General features: G+C 33.7%; 3 protein-coding genes across 15 annotated transcripts in view; 1 reads left to right on the top strand and 2 right to left on the bottom strand.

The window, feature by feature from the left end:
* The window catches only part of LOC118735137 (Krueppel homolog 1), a 428,624-nt gene that overhangs the window by 173,685 nt on the left and 231,176 nt on the right, over positions 1 to 23,763 (bottom strand). The gene's annotated exons all lie outside the window — the stretch shown is intronic.
* On the top strand, positions 7,594 to 9,937 carry LOC118735139 (protein ALP1-like). Its single transcript, XM_036464772.1, has 4 exons — positions 7,594 to 8,091; positions 8,148 to 8,315; positions 8,381 to 8,658; positions 9,411 to 9,937. Exons 1-4 carry the CDS (start codon positions 7,772 to 7,774, stop codon positions 9,863 to 9,865), a joined length of 1,221 nt encoding a protein of 406 aa, XP_036320665.1. The 5' UTR covers positions 7,594 to 7,771; the 3' UTR covers positions 9,866 to 9,937.
* LOC118735141 lies at positions 9,942 to 11,895 on the bottom strand. Its single transcript, XM_036464775.1, has 3 exons — positions 11,720 to 11,895; positions 11,453 to 11,612; positions 9,942 to 11,377 (listed from the first exon to the last, which is right to left on the bottom strand). Exons 1-3 carry the CDS (start codon positions 11,853 to 11,855, stop codon positions 11,014 to 11,016), a joined length of 660 nt encoding a protein of 219 aa, XP_036320668.1. The 5' UTR covers positions 11,856 to 11,895; the 3' UTR covers positions 9,942 to 11,013.

Here is a 23,763-nt window from a genome sequence, read left to right as displayed (position 1 = left end):
CAACGTGAGCTCCCCTATTATCTTATTGTTGTTTGTTTGTTTATGCTATATGTATTACAATTGTATTGTTACCTTTTACACTATATGAAAATAAATTGAAGAACTGAGTGCTAAACTTGGACCAATTCTTTAATGTGTTTATTTTAAGTTCAGGAAATTTCGTATGTACTGTTCGATTTGGAATTGGAAATTTCTGAACTTTAATTGTAACTTTCAGAATTTGAAATGGAAATTTTGAATATGAATTGTAACTTTCTGAATTTAAATTACAACTTTCTGAATTTAAATTACAACTTTCTGAATTTAAAATGGAAATTCTGAATTGGAATTGTAAGTTTCTGAATTTGAACTGGAAATTCTAAATTTGAATTGTAACTTTCTGAATTGGAACTGGAAATTCTGATTTTGAAATGTAATTTTCTGAATTTGAATTGGAAATTCTGAATTTGAATTGTAATTTTCTGAATTTGAAATGGAAATTCTGAATTTGAAATGGAAATTCTGAACATGAATTGTAACTTTCTGAATTTAAATTGCAACTTTCTGAACTAAAACTGAAAAAGATTTAGATGTGTCAGGTTTTTCTAAAGGATCAGAATACTGTTATTTTTTAAAAAACCACCCCGTTTTACCTCAGATAGTTACGTAATTCTTATCTTACTAAAGGTCGGACCTGTAGTTTTTTAATTATTTGAGCATCGCTTCTCTCTATAGCTATTGAAGGGGCTTACTCTTTGACTTTAAATAGCAAGAAGGGGCAGTATTACCACAGAAGTTTTTAGCCAAGTACACTGAACCAAAAATCCATCTCTGGATCAAAGAAAAACTTTCCTTACTTTAAGGTCGAAAATTCTTCCGAATGAGTAAAAAATTCTCCCGAATGCGTAATTTTTCTTTGGAATGTGTAAAAACGTACACGAAAATATGGAACCGTGGATGTAATCTATCATTTTGAAGGAATGTTGGGCATGAAAAGAAGATAAAACTTCTTTAGTGCTGTTTCGTTCCCATTTTTCTTCACTTTGATTGCTGTTTTTCTTCAATTAAGAGAAGTTTTTTTTGGGTGTATCAAATGTATATCCCTACGAAAAAAATACTGCCCGACAAGTAAACAAAATTACTGTTCTTTAAATTTTTTCTAAAAATAAATTCCCCAAAGAGCCCCATTTGAATTTATTGAAACGAATAAATGTAATATCAAAAGCATATCACGAAAATTTGGTTAAAAATTGCAGTGCGCACTTTCTTCTTTTGTGTCTAGTAGTTTCTTAACATTGATCCAAAAAAATCATAATAAAGAAAGAACCCAATGCAGGTATTTAAAGAAGAGACGTGCGTCAAAGGTCAAGTAAAAGTTGGAACTTGTATGACTGCCCATTGATAGCTCGGTTATATAGCTTAAGAAATAAAATGTTTAAAGACATTTTTATCAAAGTTGATAACTATGACATTTGACCAGTTTTGTTACACAAATACTCCCACGACCACAAGCAAAAATATTGGCTACAATTTGTCATTTTGTTTGCCATATATACGTTTTATCGGTGCATTTGCACAACATTCGCATTCGAAAGCGAATGCGAATGTTAAAATTAATGCGGAAGCTCCGCAGTTGCGAAAGCGAATGCGAATATTCGCAACAACCCTGGTATGTACAATAGGAATGTTAATCCCGGGATCCCGGACTTTTTAAGTTATCGAAAACCCCGGGATTCTGACGTCAGTAATTCAAAAATTATTTAAAAAATTCAGAGAAATGTGCTTAGAAAAGAAGTATGGGTATAAAATTAATGAGGAAATCCTGTAGAATTTAAACATATTTAAGTTTCTAGTGTGAAAATGTCATTTTAAAATTTTATCCTTGAAATTTCGCAATATTTGTTCGAATCTCGTTCTTCTAACTTTGTCAGCTTAAAAATTACCTATTCGTCCTGGTGAATCCAAAAAAATTTAATTTTTTAAATTCTAAAGAAATTTCCTATTGCATTTGTTACCCATATTTTTATTCTACACTAGCCAATGCCCGCTTACTTCGCGGCGCCTAATAAGAGCTTTTGCGTTGGCCAATGCAAAAGAGCGTTTAAAAACAAAATTAGTCTGTAAAGTCAAAATTTTTGATTTAAGTTGAAACCACTAAGGCGCAGTATCCTCCTCACACATAGGCCAATAATAGTAACGCTGTGATACATATGGAATACCAATCCCTTTCGGTGTCATGAGCTTTACCGATGGTCTTATTTCCACCTGTGAGATCTCTGCCAGGCATCTTTTTGTATGATCTTGCAACTACAACATTGGTGGAAATTTCTTGCCCTATATGGGTCAAAGCCGTGTTTGTGGAAGATGAAGTTCACGATATTGTAGTTGTGAATTAAAAAAAAAAAAACAATGTTTAACAAAATGGTCGAAAAATTATGAAATTTCGGCTCTAATCATTTCGATCTTTCCTCGACCTCATTTGTAAAGAAATAAATATTATATCAGCATGCTGGTAAGTTATATGCTTCGAGCCTGATGGTACAATCACTTGATGGAGCCAGCAAGCTGGTGTCGTATGTTTCCCCTTTTATACAAAAAGGTTTTAGGTTGGATAAAATATTAGCTTTTTTTCCAGAATTCATTGTTTGTCAATACCATTACTTATTGAAAATATTTGCGTGTATACTTATATACATATGTATATGTAAGTAAAAAATTTAGCTACCATTTTTAGCTCCAACGATTTTTTTAGCTCTTTTTTAGCCCTTTTATTTAATAGAATTTGGCTACCGCTAAAAACGAATTCGCGGCAACACTGCTACCTACCTACTTGCCAAACAAAACATTAGCGGTACTCACTTTCCGTAGCATTTTAGGTGTAAAGTTGCTACGTAGCAATCTAGCACGCATTTTGTTGTTGGAAGAGCAACAAAACATGTGGTAGACTGCAACGTAGCAACTTTGCACCTAAAATGCTACTCAACGTGAGCTCCCCTATTATCTTATTGTTGTTTGTTTGTTTATGCTGTATGTATTACAATTGTATTGTTACCTTTTACACTATATGAAAATAAATCGAAGAACTGAGTGCTAAACTTGGACCAATTCTTTAATGTGTTTATTTTAAGTTCAGAAAATTTCGTATGTACTGTTCGATTTGGAATTGGAAATTTCTGAACTTTAATTGTAACTCTCAGAATTTGAAATGGAAATTTTGAATATGAATTGTAACTTTCTGAATTTAAATTACAACTTTCTGAATTTAAAATGGAAATTCTAAATTGGAATTGTAAGTTTCTGAATTTGAACTGGAAATTCTAAATTTGAATTGTAACTTTCTGAATTGGAACTGGAAATTCTGATTTTGAAATGTAATTTTCTGAATTTGAATTGGAAATTCTGAATTTGAATTGTAATCTTTTTGTATGATCTTGCAACTACAACATTGGTGCGATGCCGTATGCCAATAAAAGTTCTTATAGGGAAACTCAAGAGCACAGAAGTGCGTTACATTGCTAAATGAGTCGTGTGATCTCTTAAGTATCTTTCAAATGAAGCAATTGATATACCTACGGTGATCTTTCCTTGTTAATTCACCACTTTTACAATCCGTGGTAGAATTTATGAACTGATTTCTGGGTAGATGCAAGACCGCATGATCGTGCATGAGGGCATCAGAAAAACTTAACCCCATCCTTCATTTAGACTTCTGAAAACTAAATTCGTATAACTTAAACATAGTGCCAAAGCAGACCAACCACACGGGGTTTCTATACATTTCGTCTGCAGCGCCATCCATTGGGTTCATTTTCTGCAAAACCATTGCTTACCATAAAATGAATACGTGTTATGAATTTCAACCTTAACTCCAGCGGCACTAATCAGGTAAATTTTAATCAAAAGAATTTTCCATCATACAGGTACATAGCTCACATTTAAAATTTGAACGAAATCGGTTAATAAATACGACTTTTATAAATAACTCTACTCCAGCACCACCTTGCGAGTTTTCTAGTAGCAAGTTATTGGACCATATATGTATGTAAGATAACCTCCGACAATCTGACGGAACTCTATTCAGTGTTTTTTGAGTTTATTCCGAACAACGAAAACGGCTATCATTTTATGCAAATAGGTATGTAGATAGGACAGTTTATAGCGAAACTCGTAAAAGCAAAGCTCCATTCTTTGTGAAAAATTTAAAAAAATTCTTCAAAATTTTCACATAAATTTTACCTTACTGAAAATTAGAGACAAAGTTACAATAGTTCAATGGGATTTAGAAATCTAGGAGAAAATGGTTCCCAATCGAATGATACTTGCGCGTTTACGTAAATGTGTATCGAGCCAGCCTTTCCAATAATTACCACTTTTCGCCATAACTACGGTATTGATAACATATGTAGCTGTGTAGAATTTCAGGACGTTAGCGTAAGCAGTTGAGAAGTTCAGTTTGTATGGAAGGAAGGATCCGCCCCCTTTCCCAATGTATTTGTAATATATGCATCAGTGCTAAGTTTCAGTTCCCCAGCGTAATTGGTTTTAGAGATATTGGCTTTTATAAGCTTTTATTTAACTTGGTCATCCCGCGCAAATCGCGGAAATTTCCAATCGATTTTAAACTGACTTCCCGACAAGTTAGAGACTTGAAATTTTCAGCATAGTTCCAATCACGATGACAATGCAATTTAAAATATAAATGAATTGCCCATATTGTCCAGGGGTCTTGATTCAAAGGCGGTCAAAAAGTAGTAAGGTTTATGGCTAACAGAGCGTAATTTGCCAAAGAACGTAAAACCACTATAAAATTGTTAAAGCTGACGGCGATAGTGTAGCGAAGCTACTTGTGGCAAATTCTGATTTCAACCTAGTCTAGATATGAACCTCGTTGTAAGAATTAGAAGACTCCAGATGTCGCGCCGACAGAAGAAGTTAAATATTGCGCCTAAATATATGCCAGGCTACAACGGAAATGGACGACACGCCATTTCTTTAAATAAAATTAACTGCTGCTATATGTACATATGTATGTTTATACAAACCATAAGCAAACAACATTTTGCTTGCCAAGTCTTCTGTTCTCTTTCATTGCAAGTTGAATTATTTTAATATCTATTGCAAAATTTTGTACATAAAATGAAATAACACTTTTTAATATACAACGCTTTTATAAACGGACTAAAAATTATTAAATAAAATAATGTAAAAAAAAATATTTTTTAAAAACAAGCTTTTATTTAACATGTACAATCAAAGGAATAAAATAAAGTAGTGTAACAAAAGATTTTTTAGCAAGAAAATTTTGTCAAAACTGCACTAAAATGAATAAAATGAAATAAGTTAGGATCTCGTTAAAGTTACTAAAAGCCATTTAGTGAAAGGAGTTATTCAAACTCGAATGAAAATTACTAACAATTTGTACTAATTTACATCGTTTTTAAAAAAGCTTGTCGCGCGAATAGCAAACCGACATTTAAATATCTGCATACATACATATACATACATACCTAACCAATTATGCATGTACGCTGAATTCGCCGACAAGCTTTTTTAAAAAGGAAGTAAGTTAGTACAAATTGTTAGTAATTTTCATTATAGTTTGAATAACTCCTTTCACTAAATGGCTTTTAGTAACTTTAACGAGATCTTAACTTATTTAATTTTATTCATTTTAGTGTAGTTTTGACAAAATTTTCTTGCGAAAAAATCTTTTGTTACACTACTTTATTTTATTCCTTTGATTGTACATGTTAAATAAAAGCTTGTTTTTAAAAAATATTTTTTTTTACATTATTTTATTTACGTTCTAGTCTGTATAAGACTTTTAAGAATAACCCGAGCTACATACCGAGTAAATTTTTGGTGAGAATATGAATCTTCAATGTGTTGCCAAATATGAATCAAGTCGATGCAGCCGTTTAGTAGTTTAGTGAAATGCATTGCAAAGAGAACTGTATGAAATTGTAAAACGTGACGTCTCAGATTTCTTAGTTTTTTGGCAGCCACAACGAAAAGTTTAAATTTTTTTTGTGAAAAACCTTCCACACAGAAAAAAAAAAAAAAATTAAGTTTGTGGTTATATCAAGGCGAAATTTTGAGAACGGTCCGTTGCTAACTCTAAATATAAACAGCGACGCACTGGAAAAAGTTAATACGTTCAAATGCCTAGGAACTAAAACAAAAAAAAAAACAAGTAAGAAAATCTAAGTTTGGGTGAAGCCGAACATTAAATACAAGGCGCAAGTATTAAAATATATGTTTTTTCACCTCTCCGAAACCTACCGCTAGATGGTAAGCCGGGGTGTATCAATTTTGAGCACATTAGCGTCCTTAAATTTCGAAATATTGCAGTTTCAAGCATTTTTGAAATTTACCGTTATATGAAAAGCGGCCGTAATTTTAGTCCGATTTCCATAATTTTCAACGTTTTGCTTTTATGTGGCAAGCATAATAAAAATACCGAGTTTGGTACAAATTGGTAGAACGGTTACCGATATACATATATGTGATCATAATTGGGCGGTGCCACGCCCATTTTCCAAGATTTTACCATAAACGTATTTCTTGGTAAAGAATTATTGCAAGCGTCAATTTTGAATAAATTAGCTTTAATATTTACTGATTTGTCGAAGATTTCGTATTTCTCTAAATTACCCTTATATGGACAGTGGGCGTGGTTATTGTCCATTTGGTATGCTGTACCAAGGCCAACAACTGTGCCAAGTTTGGATGAAATCGGTGCAGCGGCTGCCAAGATATACACATGTAACCATAAGTGGGCGTGGCTACGCCCATTTTCCAAAAATTTATAATATTCTTATTTTTCGTCTAAAAAATTTTTGTAAATATCAATTTTGAGTGAATAATCTTCAGTAGTTACTAAAATATCGCAGTTTTCGTATTTCCGAAAGTTACCGTTATATGGGATGTGGGCGTGGTTATTGTCCGATTTTTTAAATTTTCGGCCATTTAGTATGCTGTATCAAGACCAACAATAGAGCCAAGTTTGGAAGAAATTGGTGCAGCGGTTACCAAGATATACACATGTAACCATAAGTGGGCGTGGCTACGCCCATTTTCCAAAAATTTATAATATTCTTATTTTTCGTCTTAAAATTATTGTAAATAAGCTTAGTAAGCACACAGAGTGTTTACCGCGTACGGACGTGTTTCACTCGAGCTCTGTGTTTATTTTGATTCTCGATTTTATCATACTTCATAGTTTGTGCAATACAAATATTGTTTTTGTGACAACAAAAGAAAGAAAGTAAAATATTACATTTAAATCAAACAAATAAATAAATATAAATAAATAACTAAATAATAATAAAACAATTTGTGCACTACAAAAACTATAATCAATTTGTTTTGACATTTTTGGCCTGTGTTCGTATTCTACACAAACAATATGCCTTGCTTCTGTGGACAAAAAGTTGAACGCGCGCAAACCAGTGTGCAGTGCGAGAAGTGTAAGGAGGTGTTTCACCTGCAGTGTGTTGTTGGCACTTTGGCTGCTGATTTAAATTACTTTAAAAATGCCGATGAAATTTATATTTGTGGCGATTGTGCTGTCGCTCATCGTGAGGTTGAAATGTCTTCGCATAATCGCTGAAATACAATGCCGGCGAACGGCGAACTTCGCCGAATTGGGCGATGCCGTCGTTCACCGGTCGCCCTGCTAATTCGCCTACTTTAACACAATTAGAGCGGCGGCGAACACAGCTGATGCAATTATTTGACACTGAAAATTTTTTCTGCAGAGTGATTGAAATATCTGTACATTAATTTCAATATGAATGAAATCTCGCGGTTAATACGCATTATCAAAATTATAAATATTATGTGCGTGATGGTGAAGATGTATTTGCTTGTGCGCCAACGATTAAAGAGGAGATGGTGGGTACGTCCAGTAAATCTTACTAGACAACGTCTTGGTTTCCATGAAACCTGTTTTGCCCAATTAAAACTGAACGATAAGGAGGATTTCTTTAAAGCAACACGAATGAGTGTCACCAAGTTCAATGTCCTTTTAACTCTGCTTAGAGAAAAGCTTCAACGGTTTTCCAGGAGAGAACCAATAAACGAAGAGATCCGCTTGGGAATTACTTTGACGTAATTAAGTTCATATAGATGTAAACACATTTAAGTAACCAAAAATATTCCCTCAGATACTTATCACAAGGCTGCAGTCCACAGTTTTTGGCTTGGACCCACAAAATTGGCGTTTCTACAATAAGAAACATAATTTACGAAACATGTGATGCGATTTGGAGCGAATTACATTCAGTATATGTTTCCCCACCAAATGAAAGAGAGTGGAAGGACATTGCCGACAGGTTTGCCAACAAATTTTTAGCCTGTGTGCTCAATAAATAATGTTTTCATGTACATATATGGAAAGGTTTTATGTGAAGACAGGAATGCCGCATTGCCTTGGTGCAATAGACGGTAAACACATAAGAATAGTTTGCCCTAAGCGTAGTGGTTCTCTCTACTACAATTATAAAAAGACATTTAGTATCGTCTTAATGGCAATGTGTGATCCCGACTATTCGTTCGTGTTTGTCGATGTAGGTGCGTTGGGAAGCCAAAGCGATGGTGGAATCTTCGCTCGTAGTGCCTTTGGAAACATGATACTGAGAAACAATCTTGAACTTCCTCCTGCTGATAATCTTCCCGGTAAGTTAAATATGTATTAACATATACAGGACTACGGAGAAGGTCGTCTTAGATACTTAAGGAAATTATTATTAAGGTCACTTCTGATTAATTTGGTCATATGAAATAACCGTTTTCGAGATATTCGATTTTAAAGATTATTTAATAAATATTTTTGTTTGCTTGTACGACAGTTATTTTTAAATGTTAGTTCAAGGATCCGATTTTTTTCTGTTTTAGTTAAAGAGTATGCGACTTAAACAAAATCATCAATAAAATTTGAACCAGGCTCTGACAGATACAAATGCCTGCTTGATAAAATTTTCAGAAGTGTTTCTTACTTAACATCATTAAAAAATAACTTTTGTATGGAAACTATTCTGTAAATTCTTTTAAAAAGTAGTATGTCCTTTTAGTAAAATGGTGTTATACTTCAATCAAAGAAGTAACCCGAAGGCAGATTGCAGGTTCAACATGTGGAGAGTAAAATTTCATAAGAAAAGAATTAAAAAATACGTTAATAAAACAAACAACTTAACCTATTTATGCATCATAATTCCACATCGATATCGCCGCCCCTATTCCCGACCAACATTCTCATTTTTTTCCTTAAATTAATCCATTTAAATTTGGGACATTAAGTCATATAACCAAATTAATCAGAAGTAATCTAAATAATAATGTCCTTAAGTATCATATCATATTAAGTAATGTCCTTAAGTATACATATATACATATATATTATGTGTAAGCATTTGAAATTTCATTACTAGGTACAAATACAAGATTTCAATACTATTTTGTGGGAGACAACGCTTTCCCCCTGAAGCCGAACCTAATGCGCCCATATCCAGGTCGGAATTTGTCAACAGCTAAGCAAAACTTTAATAAAAAACTGTCATCTGCCCGAGTACATATTGAAAACGCTTTTGGTATTTTGGCAAATAGATGGCGAATACTCCACACGACTATCCACGCAGCACCGAAAAATTTGGATAAGATAGTACTAGCCACAGTAGTTCTCCACAACTATTTAATGCTTGATAGAAACAGCGGCTACTTCGATCCAAACTTAGTAGATCACGTAGAAAATGGGGTTTTTACACCAGGGACATGGAGACAAACTTCGACAGGAATGACATCCATCCGCATTTCCCAAGCCAACCGTTCTACAGCTGAAGCATTTCAAGCGAGAGATGAATTGGCGGAACATTTACTCAATAATTAAACGTTTTTTTTATATTTTAAATGCACTTTATTTCCATTCATTTTATGCTAATAAACGTCCATTTGTTTTTCGTACCGCTTGAGCTACTTAGTTAAATACAGTGTAAATTTATTGAAATTCCATATCCAAGTGTGATCTTCAAGGTTCTATGCGATTTGTTTATATATCAAGAATCATATATGTGTGAAATTTGTACTCATAACTTCACTCCAAATAATAATTTCATAAAAACCAAGAGTCTGCCATGAAAATTCAGTTTGGCACCATATAAAGGAAGATAAAACTTAAAATTATTCATACATACATAGGTTTCACTGGTATACAGTTTTTACTAAAGTTCCTACTCTGGGACATTTGACCATCATTTCACATAAAAAATTTTCCCTTGAACCCAAATATGAAGTTAGATATAGCCAAATTTAGGGTTTTTGAGATCTGGAAAAAGTACAAACACATAATTGCAAATTTTTTGAACATAGCTGGCCAATCTTAAAATTTCTAAGTTTTTATAAAAATATGGTTAACTGTACAACAAAACCCCCGAAAATCAGAGTTCCAGATCTTGTGTCAAAAATCAATTGTAACTTGTATTGTACTAAAATTTAATGGGCTAACAAACTGCATACTCAACTTTTTTTAAAGAGGGCAAATAAAAAGTGCAGTATTTGAATGAAAATTTGTAGAATTTTCTCTAACTTTACACAAGATCTGGAACTCTGATTTTCGGGGGTTTTGTTGTAGAGTTAACTATATTTTTATAAAAACTTAGCGAAACTTAAAATGTTTTAAAAATAGTTGCCCGTATTGCAAAAAATTCTGTGTACCTAAACTTTATTGATTAACGGTATATGACTGCACTTTTTCAGATCTATAAAAGTCGAAATTAACCCATATATATGTACATATATCGAAAACTGGTATACTTGATTATATTTTCATATTTGGTTTCAGCAGAAAATTTTACATAAGCAAGGAGGTCAAGTGCCACAGACCAGATTTCTTGTAAACTAGAGTATATAAAATGTTTTTTTTTTTAATTGAGTTAAATTCACTTTAGATGTTATACATCGATTTGTACTATTAAGAACACATCTTTATCACAAAAACATTTTTTGAATGCATTCATCAGCCGCTGAAAACTCCTAAAATTATTGGAGACCTGCCTTTTTTAATTCATCATACACTACCGCTGCAACTTTACATTCTATGTTACACACATCTGCTTGGGGCAACTTAGCTTCGGAAATTCTATTCGCCAAGCTTTCAAATAAAAGCGAGGTCGTATTTCGCACTTTTTCTGGAGGATTTGTAACAGATGTCAACTCTTTAATAGCGTCTGAGCATTCTTGCATTACATCTTTGAACACAGAGGTTACCTCGGCATCCGCCTTCTTTTTTGTTTCTTTCCTTTGGTTCAAAGAGGGCACACTCGCATCTGCATCAACGATTGTAGAGGTGGAACAATCCGCCAAATCTTCAAATAAGATCTCTGGTTCAATATTTCCAACAGTTCTGCAAACAAGAAAAAAACATAAAATACCATCAAAAAATTAATCGTTGCTCCATTAATAACACATAGAAACTTACGGTCTTGAATCAGCGTAATCGTCCAAAAAACTCAGCAATTCCATGTATTTCCATTTTTTGCTAGGATTCGGAGCGCCACTACCTGAGGCCAGCAGTTCCGAGCGCTTTCGTTTTTTGTAAGTGTCTCGGAGTCCTTTCCAACGTTTCCGACAAGCGTCCGCTAACAAATAATTTGCATTTAGTTAACAAGTAATCCCATGAATAAGAAAGCATTTCAGCAACAATATTTGTTAATTTGTATTTGATTAATTGAAGCACATCACTTACCACTCATATTCACAGACTGAGCAACTGCTTCCCATATTTCCATCTTTTTGTACACATTTTTATAGTCACTTGAAGCCAAGTTGAATAAACATTCGTTTTGTCTGATTTCTTCAATTAATAACTCATTTATATCCATTTTAATTTATGAATTTATCAATGAATAAAACACAATCAAATCTTCGGCAATTCAAGTTAATTTATAGATGAAATCGTAAACAAAAGAACAGCTGACTTTTCTGCTTCTATTCCCTTTGTAAAATAGGGTGACCATATATTTTAAAATGAGACCTCACATAAAACAAAGGCAAAGCAATAAATTATAGAATAGTTTAATAAAAGAACGAACCTTTAAAACTTCCTACAATTTGAGCAAGATTTTACAAATAACAAAATTACAAATTTATATATAAATAAAAAAGTATTGCGTTTTATTTTCTATCAAAAACATTGAGAAAAAAAACATACGGTCACCTTTGATCTAATTTGCCGCTGACGACTGGCGGCAACGATAGAAATAAAACTATCTCGGCGAAACGGCGCCCGGCGAACTTCGCATTTCGCTTTGGCTGTGTTCAATTTCATGTGCTTGTGGGTGTTCTAATTTTGACAGCGCGAATTTCGCTGTGGTGAGTTCGCCGTTCGCCGGCATTGTATTTCAGCTATAATGCTGTCGCTGTACAACAACAACAACAACAACAGCATGTAAATGATAAAGAGCAAGATTGTTTGCTATCATCTATTCTTGCTGAATTGAGAAGTTTGCGAATAGAGCAAGCAAGTGCAGTGGCGGGTATACACTCTCTGCAGGCTGACAAAAACAGGTTATTAGGCGAATTAGAACTTGTGCGCTCTGAGCTTATTAATTTACATAAGCTATATCATGAAGTGGTTGCTGGTGCGCTTACCTCGCTCACATCAGAGGTCAAGGAACTACATTGCAGCGCTAGCATAAAAAAGGGAAAGATAGGTTGAGCTAAAAACATCAAGCAAACTGCCGAAAAGCAAAATAACAACACAAAACATCCTAGTGATGAGCTCAGTAATAACAATGCTGAGAGTACAGCAGTGACAGCTGACAAAGTTTTTGTTGATAAAAATGTTGTTAGCACTGGTAATATTAATGATGTCTTGCATGCAAATGCAGCTGAAGCTTACAGTGCTGTTGATCTCTCTCGAACCGCTGCCGTTATCGACGTCACCGGAGAGAAATCAATCAATTCAATAACACCTAATGACGCTGCTACTGCTTCGCTACCGTCATATGCTAACGTCATTACTGCCACTGTGCCATCGCCACCGTCACATGATAATGTTGCTGCCGCTGCTCATAGCGACTCTTCACCTGCAGTTGATGTTATTAATGCACCCAGTAGGAATCATTTTACGGGTGAACTTTTAGTAATTGGAAGTAATACGTCGAATGAACTGGAGGTTGCTAGTCACACTAAATGGGTTCATCTGTCGTCTTTCAACACCTCGGTAACTGCTGATAATATCATCGCCTATGTAGCCAAGCATGCATCTATTGACCCGAAATTTCTGCTTTGCTTCGCTCTTGTGAAAAAAGGCGTGAATGTCGAGTCGCTAAGACGAGTTAGTTATAAACTCGGAGTGTCGTCGACTTGTTACAACAAATTGCTTGACCACTCACTTTGGCCAGCGGGTATCAAGGTGCGGCCATTTCAAAATTTTCAATAAACAGGGGAGGTAGCGTTGGTAGTCAAGTGACGTCCTCCCGAGCTACAAATCAATGCAACGAGCTAACCAGCCCAACGTCACTTAAATCATTTTCAATATTTTATCAAAATGCAAGTGGCATACGAACAAAATCTAATAAATTTAGGATTGCTTCAGCATTACATGAATATGATATTGTTGCTATCACCGAAACCTGGCTATGTGAACAAATTTCCAGCTCCGAGTTCTTTGACAACCATTACACTGTCTATCGCCATGATAGGTGCCCTATTGCTAGTGGCTGCGCTCGAGGTGGAGGAGTGTTATTAGCAGTTAAATCTAGCCTAAATAGCAGTTTAGTAGCTTTGCCCTTTGCTGATAAATTAATCGAACAAGTCTGTATAGATGTATCAATTTCTAATGTCAAACGTATTTTCATCTTTATATCTTATATTCCGCCTAACTCTAGTTTTAATGTTTATGAACAACATATAAATAACATAAAATTTGTCAGTGAATCTGTTGCACCTAATGGGCAGGTAATTGTTATGGGTGATTTTAACTTACCTGACATTATTTGGTCATTTGACAATGGCTGGCTACTACCCTTTAATATTAAATCCGATATTGAATCTTGTGTCACTAGTTTTTTCTTATCTAACAATTTTCAACAATTGAATCTGTTTGCAAATTCCAATGACAAAATACTGGATTTGGTATTTGCAACAGAAGATCTCAAGTTAGCATGTGAATTGAATTTGTCACCCATATCACGAAACACAACTCATCATAAGGCTTTGACTATTAAATTCGAATTTCTAAGTTTTCAGCGTCTTAATAAGAACCCCGAGCCTCTATTATGTTTTAGAAAAGCCAACTTCGATGCTTTGAACACCTTTCTTAACCGCACTAACTGGGATTTTTTCGATTTCATAGAAGATCCAGACTTAATTTATACAAATAATTGCGACATTTTGTCCGATGCTGTTAATAAGTTTGTGCCTTTGAAATCCTCCAAGTCCAAAAATAAACCACCTTGGTTCAACGCGGAATTAAGCCATCTAAAAAACATTAAAAGTAAAGCTCTAAAAAATACAGAAATTCGAAGTCTCCCGTGGACCTTCAAACCTTCAACCACTATAAAAGCGAATTTGACAGACTTCATAAATGGCTCTTTAATCAATATATAACTAAAATTGAAGACAGCCTGAAACTCAATCCGTCTTCGTTCTGGAAATACGTGAATTCTAGGCGTAAATCTTCCGGCATACCTGATAGAATGGAATACAAAGGCTGTGTATCCAATACTACGCAAGAAACTTGCAATCTATTTGCCTCATTTTTTCAAGAAGTTTATGAAAGCTACCAGCCCTCAGACAGTCCTACAGATTCGAGACAAACTAATCTTAATTTTATTGACGCATTTATTATCACTGAAGATGATGTTGCAGATGCAATCTTGCACCTCAAACTAAGTTTCAACTGCACTAATGGGTTTCCCCCAATATTTTTCATTCGATGCGTGGATTCCCTTGTTAAACCAATCGCCAAACTTTTTAAGACATGTTTACGCCTGGGAACATTTTTAGACCGTTGGAAGTCATGTTCAATTGAACCCATTTTCAAATCTGGAGACAAAAGTCTCATCTCCAACTATCGAGCTATTGTAAAGCAGGGGGTCTTTCCTAAAGTTTTCGATCACATACTTAACAAAAAGTTACTCGAACATGTTCAGCATGCCCTAACCAGCTGCCAACATGGGTTTTTGCCAGGGAAATCAATAGTAACTAATCTGTCTCTTATTTCAAATCACATTATCACTGCAATGGAACAACATTCGCAGCTCGATGTCATATACACCGACTTCTCAAAAGCTTTTGATAAAGTTGATCATAACATTCTATTACTGAAGCTCAACAAATTTGGTGTTTCCGGCACTTTACTGAACTTTTTCAGAAGTTTTCTTCTTGGTAGAAAATTATCGGTGACAATAAACTCAATAAGCTCGAACACTGAGGTCTATGCCACATCAGGCATTCCTCAAGGAACTCACATTGGCCCTCTGTTGTTTTTACTTTTTATAAATGACTTACCGTCGCATATCATATCGTCCAAGTGCTTAATGTTCGCAGATGATGTTACAATATTCCTCAATATCAATAATCTTCTTGATTGCCAAAAACTCCAGCAAGATTTAAACATATTCTTAAATTGGTGTACCGTCAATAACCTAAGCCTAAACATTAGCAAATGTTGCGTTGTTTCCTATAGCCGCCGCGCATATGTCCATACCTTCAACTATTCTCTGGATGGCGTTGATTTGTTGCGTAAATCCGAAATTAAGGATTTAGGAATTATCTTTGACACCAAATTAACTTTTTCAAAACATATTGATCTGGTCTCATCTAAAGCGTATTCGATGGTAGGTTTCATAATTAGGAACACCAAAGATTTTAAGGACCCTATGACTCTGAAAACACTCTATATTGCTTTGGTAAGGAGTATTTTAGAATATGGGGCGATTATATGGAACCCATACTACACAAAGTACTCTGATAAAGTAGAGATGATTCAAAGAAAATTTACCAGATTTGCTATGAAAAGAGTGTTTTTTGAAAATGATATTCCAAGTTACGTATCAAGGTGGAAACTCCTTGGCTTACAATCTCTAGCGGACAGAAGGTCGTATCTGTCACTGCTATTTGCTTACAATGTTTTATCTGGCAATATTGATTGTCCAGAAATATTTGTTCTTTTTCGAGTACAAGAATCTAATATAAATCTCAGAAATCCCAGAAAGTTTATTGAGGGTTCACATAAGTCGCTTTACTCTTATAACGAGCCGATAGCCAGAATCATTCGCCTTTGTAACACATTCGCTCCGCAAATTAATTTTAATGTTAGCCTTTCTTGTTTTAAGTTAAGCCTTTTTGCACTGTTTAATTAAATGTCAAAACATCATAGTCTGTAAGAAATTCTGTTTCGATGACTGAAATAAATAAATAAATAAATAAAAATATCAATTTTAAGTGAATTATCTTCAGTAGTTACTAAAATATCGCAGTTTTCGTATTTCTGGAAATTACCGTTATATGGGAAGTGGGCGTGGTTACAGTCCGATTTCGCCCATTTGCAATACCAACCTACCTTGGATTAACGGAAATCTACATACCAAATTTCGTTGAGATATCGTGTACACGGCCGGACGGACAGACGGACAGACGGACGGACAGACAGACATGGCGTAATCGATTTCTCTATTCATTCTGAGCATTTATGTATACATTTGTCTATATCTATCTCGTTTCGTTTTGGCTGTTACAAACAACCGTTATGTGAACAAAATTAATATACCCTTGTGCACAAGTGCGCTCGGGTATAAAAATGGATTCTATATTTTCAATTAGAGCTCTAGCAATATGTACATCGGTGAAAACTGCATTTAACTTCCCACATTAGCTTTTGCGTGATGCGCTTACAAACATACAGACAAACATACCAAAAGTTTATATTTGGCTTCTGTTAATCTAATAAACCCCCTATTAATTTTTCTTCAACGTCTATTATGTACAGATATCGGCCTGTTGCAAATTTATTATTCTCAAATACTCTCGTTTGATACCCATATGGGCATTCCCATGGTGGCGCACGTGACAGTCGTACGATTTCAATGTGATACAAAAAAGGAATACCATTTGTTTTCATTAACTTTTTTGGGCCATTGTATAGCACATAATTAGCTCTATATTTAACGGAAAAATGAAATCAATCGAACTGCTTGGTCCTGAAATATAAGCATTTAAAGAGAGTGTCGTTACGTGACAAAAAATGGAAGTTGATTTTTTCTTTTCTTACAAAATCACAAAACTCTGCGAATTGTGAATGGCTATTTTCATGAAACTTATTTTAATATGATTTGGAGCAATTCTAGTTGTTTTTAGAGTTTTTTGAATTAATGCAAATTGTTTCAATTCTCTTTTACAACCCCAAGTGTGATACGTGACGTGACGCCAGTGACATAAATTTCCATCGTTATATTTTTGTTAATATTGCTTTTAAATGAATTTTTAACACAAATAAAACATGTATTTTATGTAGAATATACTTTATATTTTGACTTCAGCGCCAATTCAGGGTCAATTTATTAGAAATCTATGATTTATTATGTTTCAACCACATACGCCAAATTCGAACCAAATCAGACCATAAATACGGTTTTTCGAAATATCTCGACCTTGGCACCACCTAGGAAGACCATTTTATGCAAAGATGATTCTACTTACATAGCCAGTATATATTTAAAAAAGCAGACAAATCGGCCCGTAAATACGTTAGATATAAAACTTTTATTTTTTTTGTCGTGGTGGACCTTCCGCTGGAAACACCCATATGGCAACACTTAGTTTATATTATAAATTTAACTGAATTAAAGTTTTCAAATAAGTGGCAACCCGCTTCAAGAATATTTTCAAGAGTAAGCTTCCTAATCCTCTTTAGTTTAATATTCGTATTGCAATATTTCATTTATTTTACAAATTTTAATGAATACAATTTTTCAATCAGTTGGCAAATCCCCTAAAAATATTTTCAGCATTATAATTTCCTAGCCTCTTTAGTTTGATGCCAATATTGCAATATTTAATTTATGCTATCAATTAAATTAAATTAAAGCTTTCAAATAGATGGCAACCTTTCACAAAAATATTTTCAGCTGTAAGCCTTTGTAAATTTCTTTCTTTTGACAGCCATATTGCAGTATTCACTTTACCGTATCAATTGACCTAAATTGAAATTTTAAACACAGGTGGCAACTCTCTAATTTTTGCTTCTATATTGGAAGCTAGATCTCTAGCGATACATCGGTGAAAACTGCATTCAATTCCATGTTTTCACTTGATGCGCGTACAAATATACAGACAGACAGAGATTCAAAAATTCTAAAAATTGTTTATTTGGCTCCTGTAGCTTTAATAAAAACCCACCATATTAATTTTTCTTTAATATCTATAAGGTACAGAGATCGAACTGTTACAATTTTATTATATGTATACATGTAGATATAGATTTCATTTATTTTATCAATTTAATACAATAAAATTTTTCAAACAGGTGGCAGCTCTCTCTAAAAATATTTTCGGCAATAAAATTTCCTAAACCCCTTCAGTTTGATACCCATATTGCAATATTCAATTTATCTTATAAATTAAATTAAATGTAAATTTCCAAACAGGTGGCAACTCTAAAAAAATAATTTTGGCTGTAAACCTTCTTCAGCCTCTTTCTTTTGGCGCCCATATTGCAAAATTAATTTTTTCTTATCAATTTACTTAAACTCCAATTTTCAAACAGGTGGCAACCCTCTAATTTGTTTCTTCCTATATTTTAAGTTAGACCTCTAGCAATATATGCATGCATTCGTTTTCGAGTGATGCGCGAACAAACATACAGACAGACAGAGAGACAAAAATTCTAAAAATGATTGATTTGGCTTCTGGTGCTCTAATAAAGACCCCCCACATTAATTTTTCTTTAATATCTATAATGTACAGACATCGACCTGTTACAATTTTATTATATGTATAGATCTAGAGTTGCCTGATTTTTTATGCGCGAAATCAGTACATTCGCCTTTTTCATGCTAAAAAATCAGTACTTTTCAGTACATTTTTATTCAAAGCAAAACTACGAATGTAAGTAACAGAAAATAATTTGAAACGCCTGAGTTCTTGTTTTTAACAATATTTTGGTATATAAATAAAATATAGTTCATAAAAAATAAAAGTATTATTCATTTTAACATGAGTGTACACATCATTATACACAGGAGCCAATAAATTGTTTTATATTTGTGACTTTTGGAATAGCAATAATGAGATCATTCCCATTTTCAGTGTTTAAATAGTCAAAGAATTCTATACATTTCATTTTAAAATTACTTTTAGTTTGAAGTTCACTTTCAAAAATTTTAATTAGAAGCCGGTTTCTCTCTTTGCGCCAGGAAACAAAGTTTATTCTTAAGATCCTCTCATACTGTGAAAAAGTAGCACTTTTTAAGGAGTTCGTCTATATGTCCTCATGGCTTAAATAATTTTTCAACTACGCAAAAACTGTGAAAGACTAAGAATTCGCTAAAAAGAGTATCTAATGCAGCGTTTTTGCTGCATTTAAAATGCAACATTTAGCATTTTCGAACATATTTTTTCGAAGAGCGTTCATGCTATCGCATTTAGTAAATGTACGCGAGTTCGAAATCGTATGCTTTTGACAAACAGCCGTATTCCAGTCGCTTATTCAGATCCGTATCTATTACGATCAATTCTCACGTAGAAGATAATGTGCAAAAAGACCTACTGAAAAGGAAAAAATAAATTTTAAACCAAAAATTCAATACAAAAACTTGAATTGTTTTAACCATAACCGAACATTTATTTGTATATATATTCATTTGTCAGTTTCAGTTGATCACAAATTGATCTAGATTTCTATCAGCATCACATCGATGTTGAATTTGCGTAACTTTTCTTTATCTAAATAATGTAAAATAATAAGGCTCCTATTGCGAGTGTCGACTGGCAGTAGAATAGAAATTTGTCAATCGAGCCGATCAACTTTTATTTTGCTATTGTGTAACTTGATCGATAAAAATTTGTTCTATTGTGAATGGTTGACAGAATTGTAAACAGTTGATTGTTTGTTTCCATTTGTTTCTTTAGTGTTTTATTTACATCATTTTTACAATAATTGCTTTTATTATAAAATTTAAAAAATGCGCACAGTTGAAATATGGTTTAGTGATGAGGAAGATGATGTGGAAGCTAATAGATTAGTAGAGTTGGCTAAAGCAAGGAGGGAATTGCGAGATTCGTCGGATCCCTTGGAGTTGGAAGCTGAAGTGTATGCACATATGTGAGTTTTATGAATAGAAGTTGCGTTCCCGATGCTTCACGGTTTTTAGGTTTTACATGATGTGCAGGAAAAGCTGTTTTCCTCATTAATAAACTTTATGGAAGTTTAAGAAATACGGTACGGTTATTTATACAATGATGTTGGGTATCTGTGTCCAAACGCGTGACCCGAGTTTAAAAACTTTAACATACAAGTGTAATGAAAGAATTCCACTTTAATTCAAAATAAACATTTCAAATTTTCGAGCACTAGTCAATTAATAAATTATGCAGTTTTTTGTAAACTTTTGATTTTGGTTCTGCGCAAAAACACTGTGGCGTAGCCGGAGTTATATGCACAATAAATATTGTATATTTATTGTAATTCAGACACATACATACATATGTATATTTCACAATTTTTTACAATTTCCAGTTCAATTGACTTACTTTTTATCCATTATAGTTCCACTTTCTTTTGCAAATTTTATAAACGCAAACTCCAACGACTAAAAAACAGCAATAGAAGGATGAGCGATTAAAAAGAATTCACAGTCGCTAATTGAGCGACTAAGCGACACTCGCAATAGCATCGATAATCGCTTAATAGTCGTTTATCTACTGCCAGTCGACATTCGCAATAGGGGTGTAAATGAAATCCCGATCGGCGATCACTGAAACGCAGCTAGCCACTGTATACGCGAAAAAGCAATCTTGCCACTTTTTCTCATTAAACCATGTTCGAATCGTGGAAATCTTGGAACATCACAAGGTTGCTTTTAGTATTTAGATTCTTAATGCAAAAATGGAGTTGCATTTAGTTGAATCTAGGTGACGAATTTTGTATGGATAAATATACATTTAGAGTAGCATTTAGAGCTAAATGCGCTAAATGTGCTTTTACGCGTAAGCAAAAACAGCCCATAACTCTATGTCTTGTATGCAAAACTCGTTTACAATGTCAGTAAATTGAGAAAAAGGAGTTTTAAGTTATAGGCAAAAGTCATTCGAATATCGAAATTTATTGTTACTAAACTGTGCTCCCTTATTTTTATTTTGACGCAGTTCAATGTTGATTCTTTTACTTTTATTTGGCTTTGCTTTTTGTTTTCGCTCTATTTAATTTTTATAATTTTTCAAAACAAAAGAAAAATCTTTTGAAATTAAGTGAGCCATACAAATTTTGAATTTATTTACAAGCAAATGTTTCTTTGGGCTTTTGCAAATTGAATAAGTTCTCTGTATGATGGTTTGCTAAAAAAAATACGTGAACATATACGGTATATGGGGTATGGAAAAAGGGATATTTCCAGCAGTAAACGTTTAAGTGTGGGCAACAATGATATTTTTTAAGTAAGGCGGATCGGAATATGTGCTCTCTGGGAAGACAATACATGTAACTATTGTACAATGGTTTCAAACCCATTTATTTATTATTTATTTCATGGTAAATGAGCTTATCAAACAATATACAGGCAATTTTTTCGATACAAGTTGTTGAAAAGTAATGAATATCTAAATCCCGGGACTAATGTCGGGATCCCGGGATTGTGAAAACGCAAACCCGAAAATTCCGGGATCGGAAAAAGCCGAAAAATTAACTTCCCTAATGTACATATATACAGCCACCAATTAATTTCATTTAAAGAAATGGCGTGTGGACCATTTCCACTGTAGCGTACGTAGTCAGGAACTTAGATAGATAGAGAAGGTGCAAACTGAAAGTGGAAACTATTCGCGGACGAAAAATTAACAGCGTTAGAAAAGTTCAAGTCGGAATGTAGAAATTCTGTTGAATTTACGGTTGATAACATAATACAATGTTGAGCAACATGAAATGTGATGTTCTTTGCGAGCAACTAAACGAAAATATGGTAAATCTTCACACAATTTTCAATAGTTTGTAATTTTTGTTAAATTTTTTATCTTGTTCTCCTTTTATGAAGATGCAAACACAATTTAAAATAATGATAGTTTGGCATAAAGTTTACACACATATGTACATGCATACATAGACTGGCAATCAAAAGTGAGTGCATGGTGTTTTTATACCCGAGCGCACTTGTGCACAGGGTATTATAACTTTGTTCACATAACGGTTGTTTGTAACAGGCAAAACGAATCGAGATAGATATAGACAAATGTATACATAAATGATCAGGATGAAAAGAGAAATCGATTAAGCGGTGACAGTCTGTCCGTCCGTCCGTCTGTCCATCTGTCTGTGCAGACGATAACTCGAGTAAAAATTAAGATATCTTAACGAAACTTGGTACGTGTATTTCTTTCGGGCGTAGGACGGATGGTATTGAAAATGGGCAAAATCGGACAATAACCACGCCCACATTCCATATAAGGGTCATTTAGAGAAATACAAAATCTCCGATAAATCAGTAAATATTAAAGCTTATTTATTCAAAATTGTCGCTTGCAACAATTCTTTACCAAGAAATACGCTTATGATAAAATTTTGGAAAATGGGCGTGGCACCGCCCAATTATGATCACATATATGTATATCGGTAACCGTTCTACCAATTTGTACCAAACTCGGTATGGTTATTGTGCTTGCCACATAAAAGCAAAGCGCTGAAAATTATTGAAGTCGGACTAAAATTACGGCCGCTTTACATATAACGGTAAATTTTAGAAATGCTTGAAACTTGAATATTTCGAAATTTAAGGACGCTAATTTACTCAAAATTGATACACCCCGGCTTGCCATGTAGCGGTATCTGTCGGAAAGGTGAAAAACATATATTTAATATTTGTGCCGGGTATTTAATGTTCGGCTCCGCCCGAACTTAAACTTTCTTACTTGTTTGCTTAATATTTGCAATGTTTTTCAATTAAATTTTTTTTATTATCCTTTTATAAAAATGTGCTTCATGCTTTAATCAAAACTATACAAGTCAAACTTTTAAGCTTTATACAGAACTTAGAAAAATTCAACGAACTTTCGTCTAAATTTTGACCTGTTTAATCTGAATATTTAGAAAAATTTTAAGTACCTACGCAGATACATATATCGGTTTTTTAATTCTAAGAAAACAAGAGTAAGTTTTAAGCGGCTAAAAAATCGCGTTGATATTTAATGATTTTTTATTGCTGACGGCTGTTTGCACTTTTGACCATATAAAAAGGAATTTCTTGTAGAATAAAATGCGCATGACCGTTTGCAAACAAAATTAAAAAAATGAACGCTCTATTTTACAAATTGCACTTGTTATATGCATAAAACCGCAAAATCCGCCGGGAAACCAAATTCATTAAAAAACAACTAGATTTTTTAGCCGCTTAAAACTTGATTTTATTTCATTAGAATTAAGAAACCGATCTATCTGTGTACTCAAAATTTCAGATTAAAAAGGTCAAAATTTAGACGAAAATTCTTTGAGTTCCCTGTAGTCAAATGTACCAGTTGTAAACTACCTCACAACTAGTATGAACCGCATGCCCAACTAGTCAGGCAACTATCTTTTTT

The sequence above is a fragment of the Rhagoletis pomonella genome, unplaced genomic scaffold, assembly GCF_013731165.1.
Source record: "Rhagoletis pomonella isolate Grant_MI unplaced genomic scaffold, Rhpom_1.0 Rhpom_scaffold_00003, whole genome shotgun sequence".
In the NCBI taxonomy this organism is placed as follows: domain Eukaryota; kingdom Metazoa; phylum Arthropoda; class Insecta; order Diptera; family Tephritidae; genus Rhagoletis; species Rhagoletis pomonella.
Note: the sequence above shows the minus strand (reverse complement) of the source record. Positions and strands in the feature narration are given on the sequence as shown.

Bases quoted from the DNA above. Each gene is read 5' to 3' on its own strand.
- LOC118735139 (XM_036464772.1), top strand. From the start codon at position 7,772: ATGAATGAAATCTCGCGGTTAATACGCATTATCAAAATTATAAATATT. The intron at 8,316-8,380 runs GTTTGCCAACAA...ATATATGGAAAG, and splicing joins TGGAAGGACATTGCCGACAG to GTTTTATGTGAAGACAGGAA. The intron at 8,659-9,410 runs GTAAGTTAAATA...TTTCATTACTAG, and splicing joins TCCTGCTGATAATCTTCCCG to GTACAAATACAAGATTTCAA.
- LOC118735141 (XM_036464775.1), bottom strand. From the start codon at position 11,855: ATGGATATAAATGAGTTATTAATTGAAGAAATCAGACAAAACGAATGT. The intron at 11,613-11,719 runs GTAAGTGATGTG...ATTATTTGTTAG, and splicing joins TCAGTCTGTGAATATGAGTG to CGGACGCTTGTCGGAAACGT. The intron at 11,378-11,452 runs GTAAGTTTCTAT...TCTTGTTTGCAG, and splicing joins GATTACGCTGATTCAAGACC to AACTGTTGGAAATATTGAAC.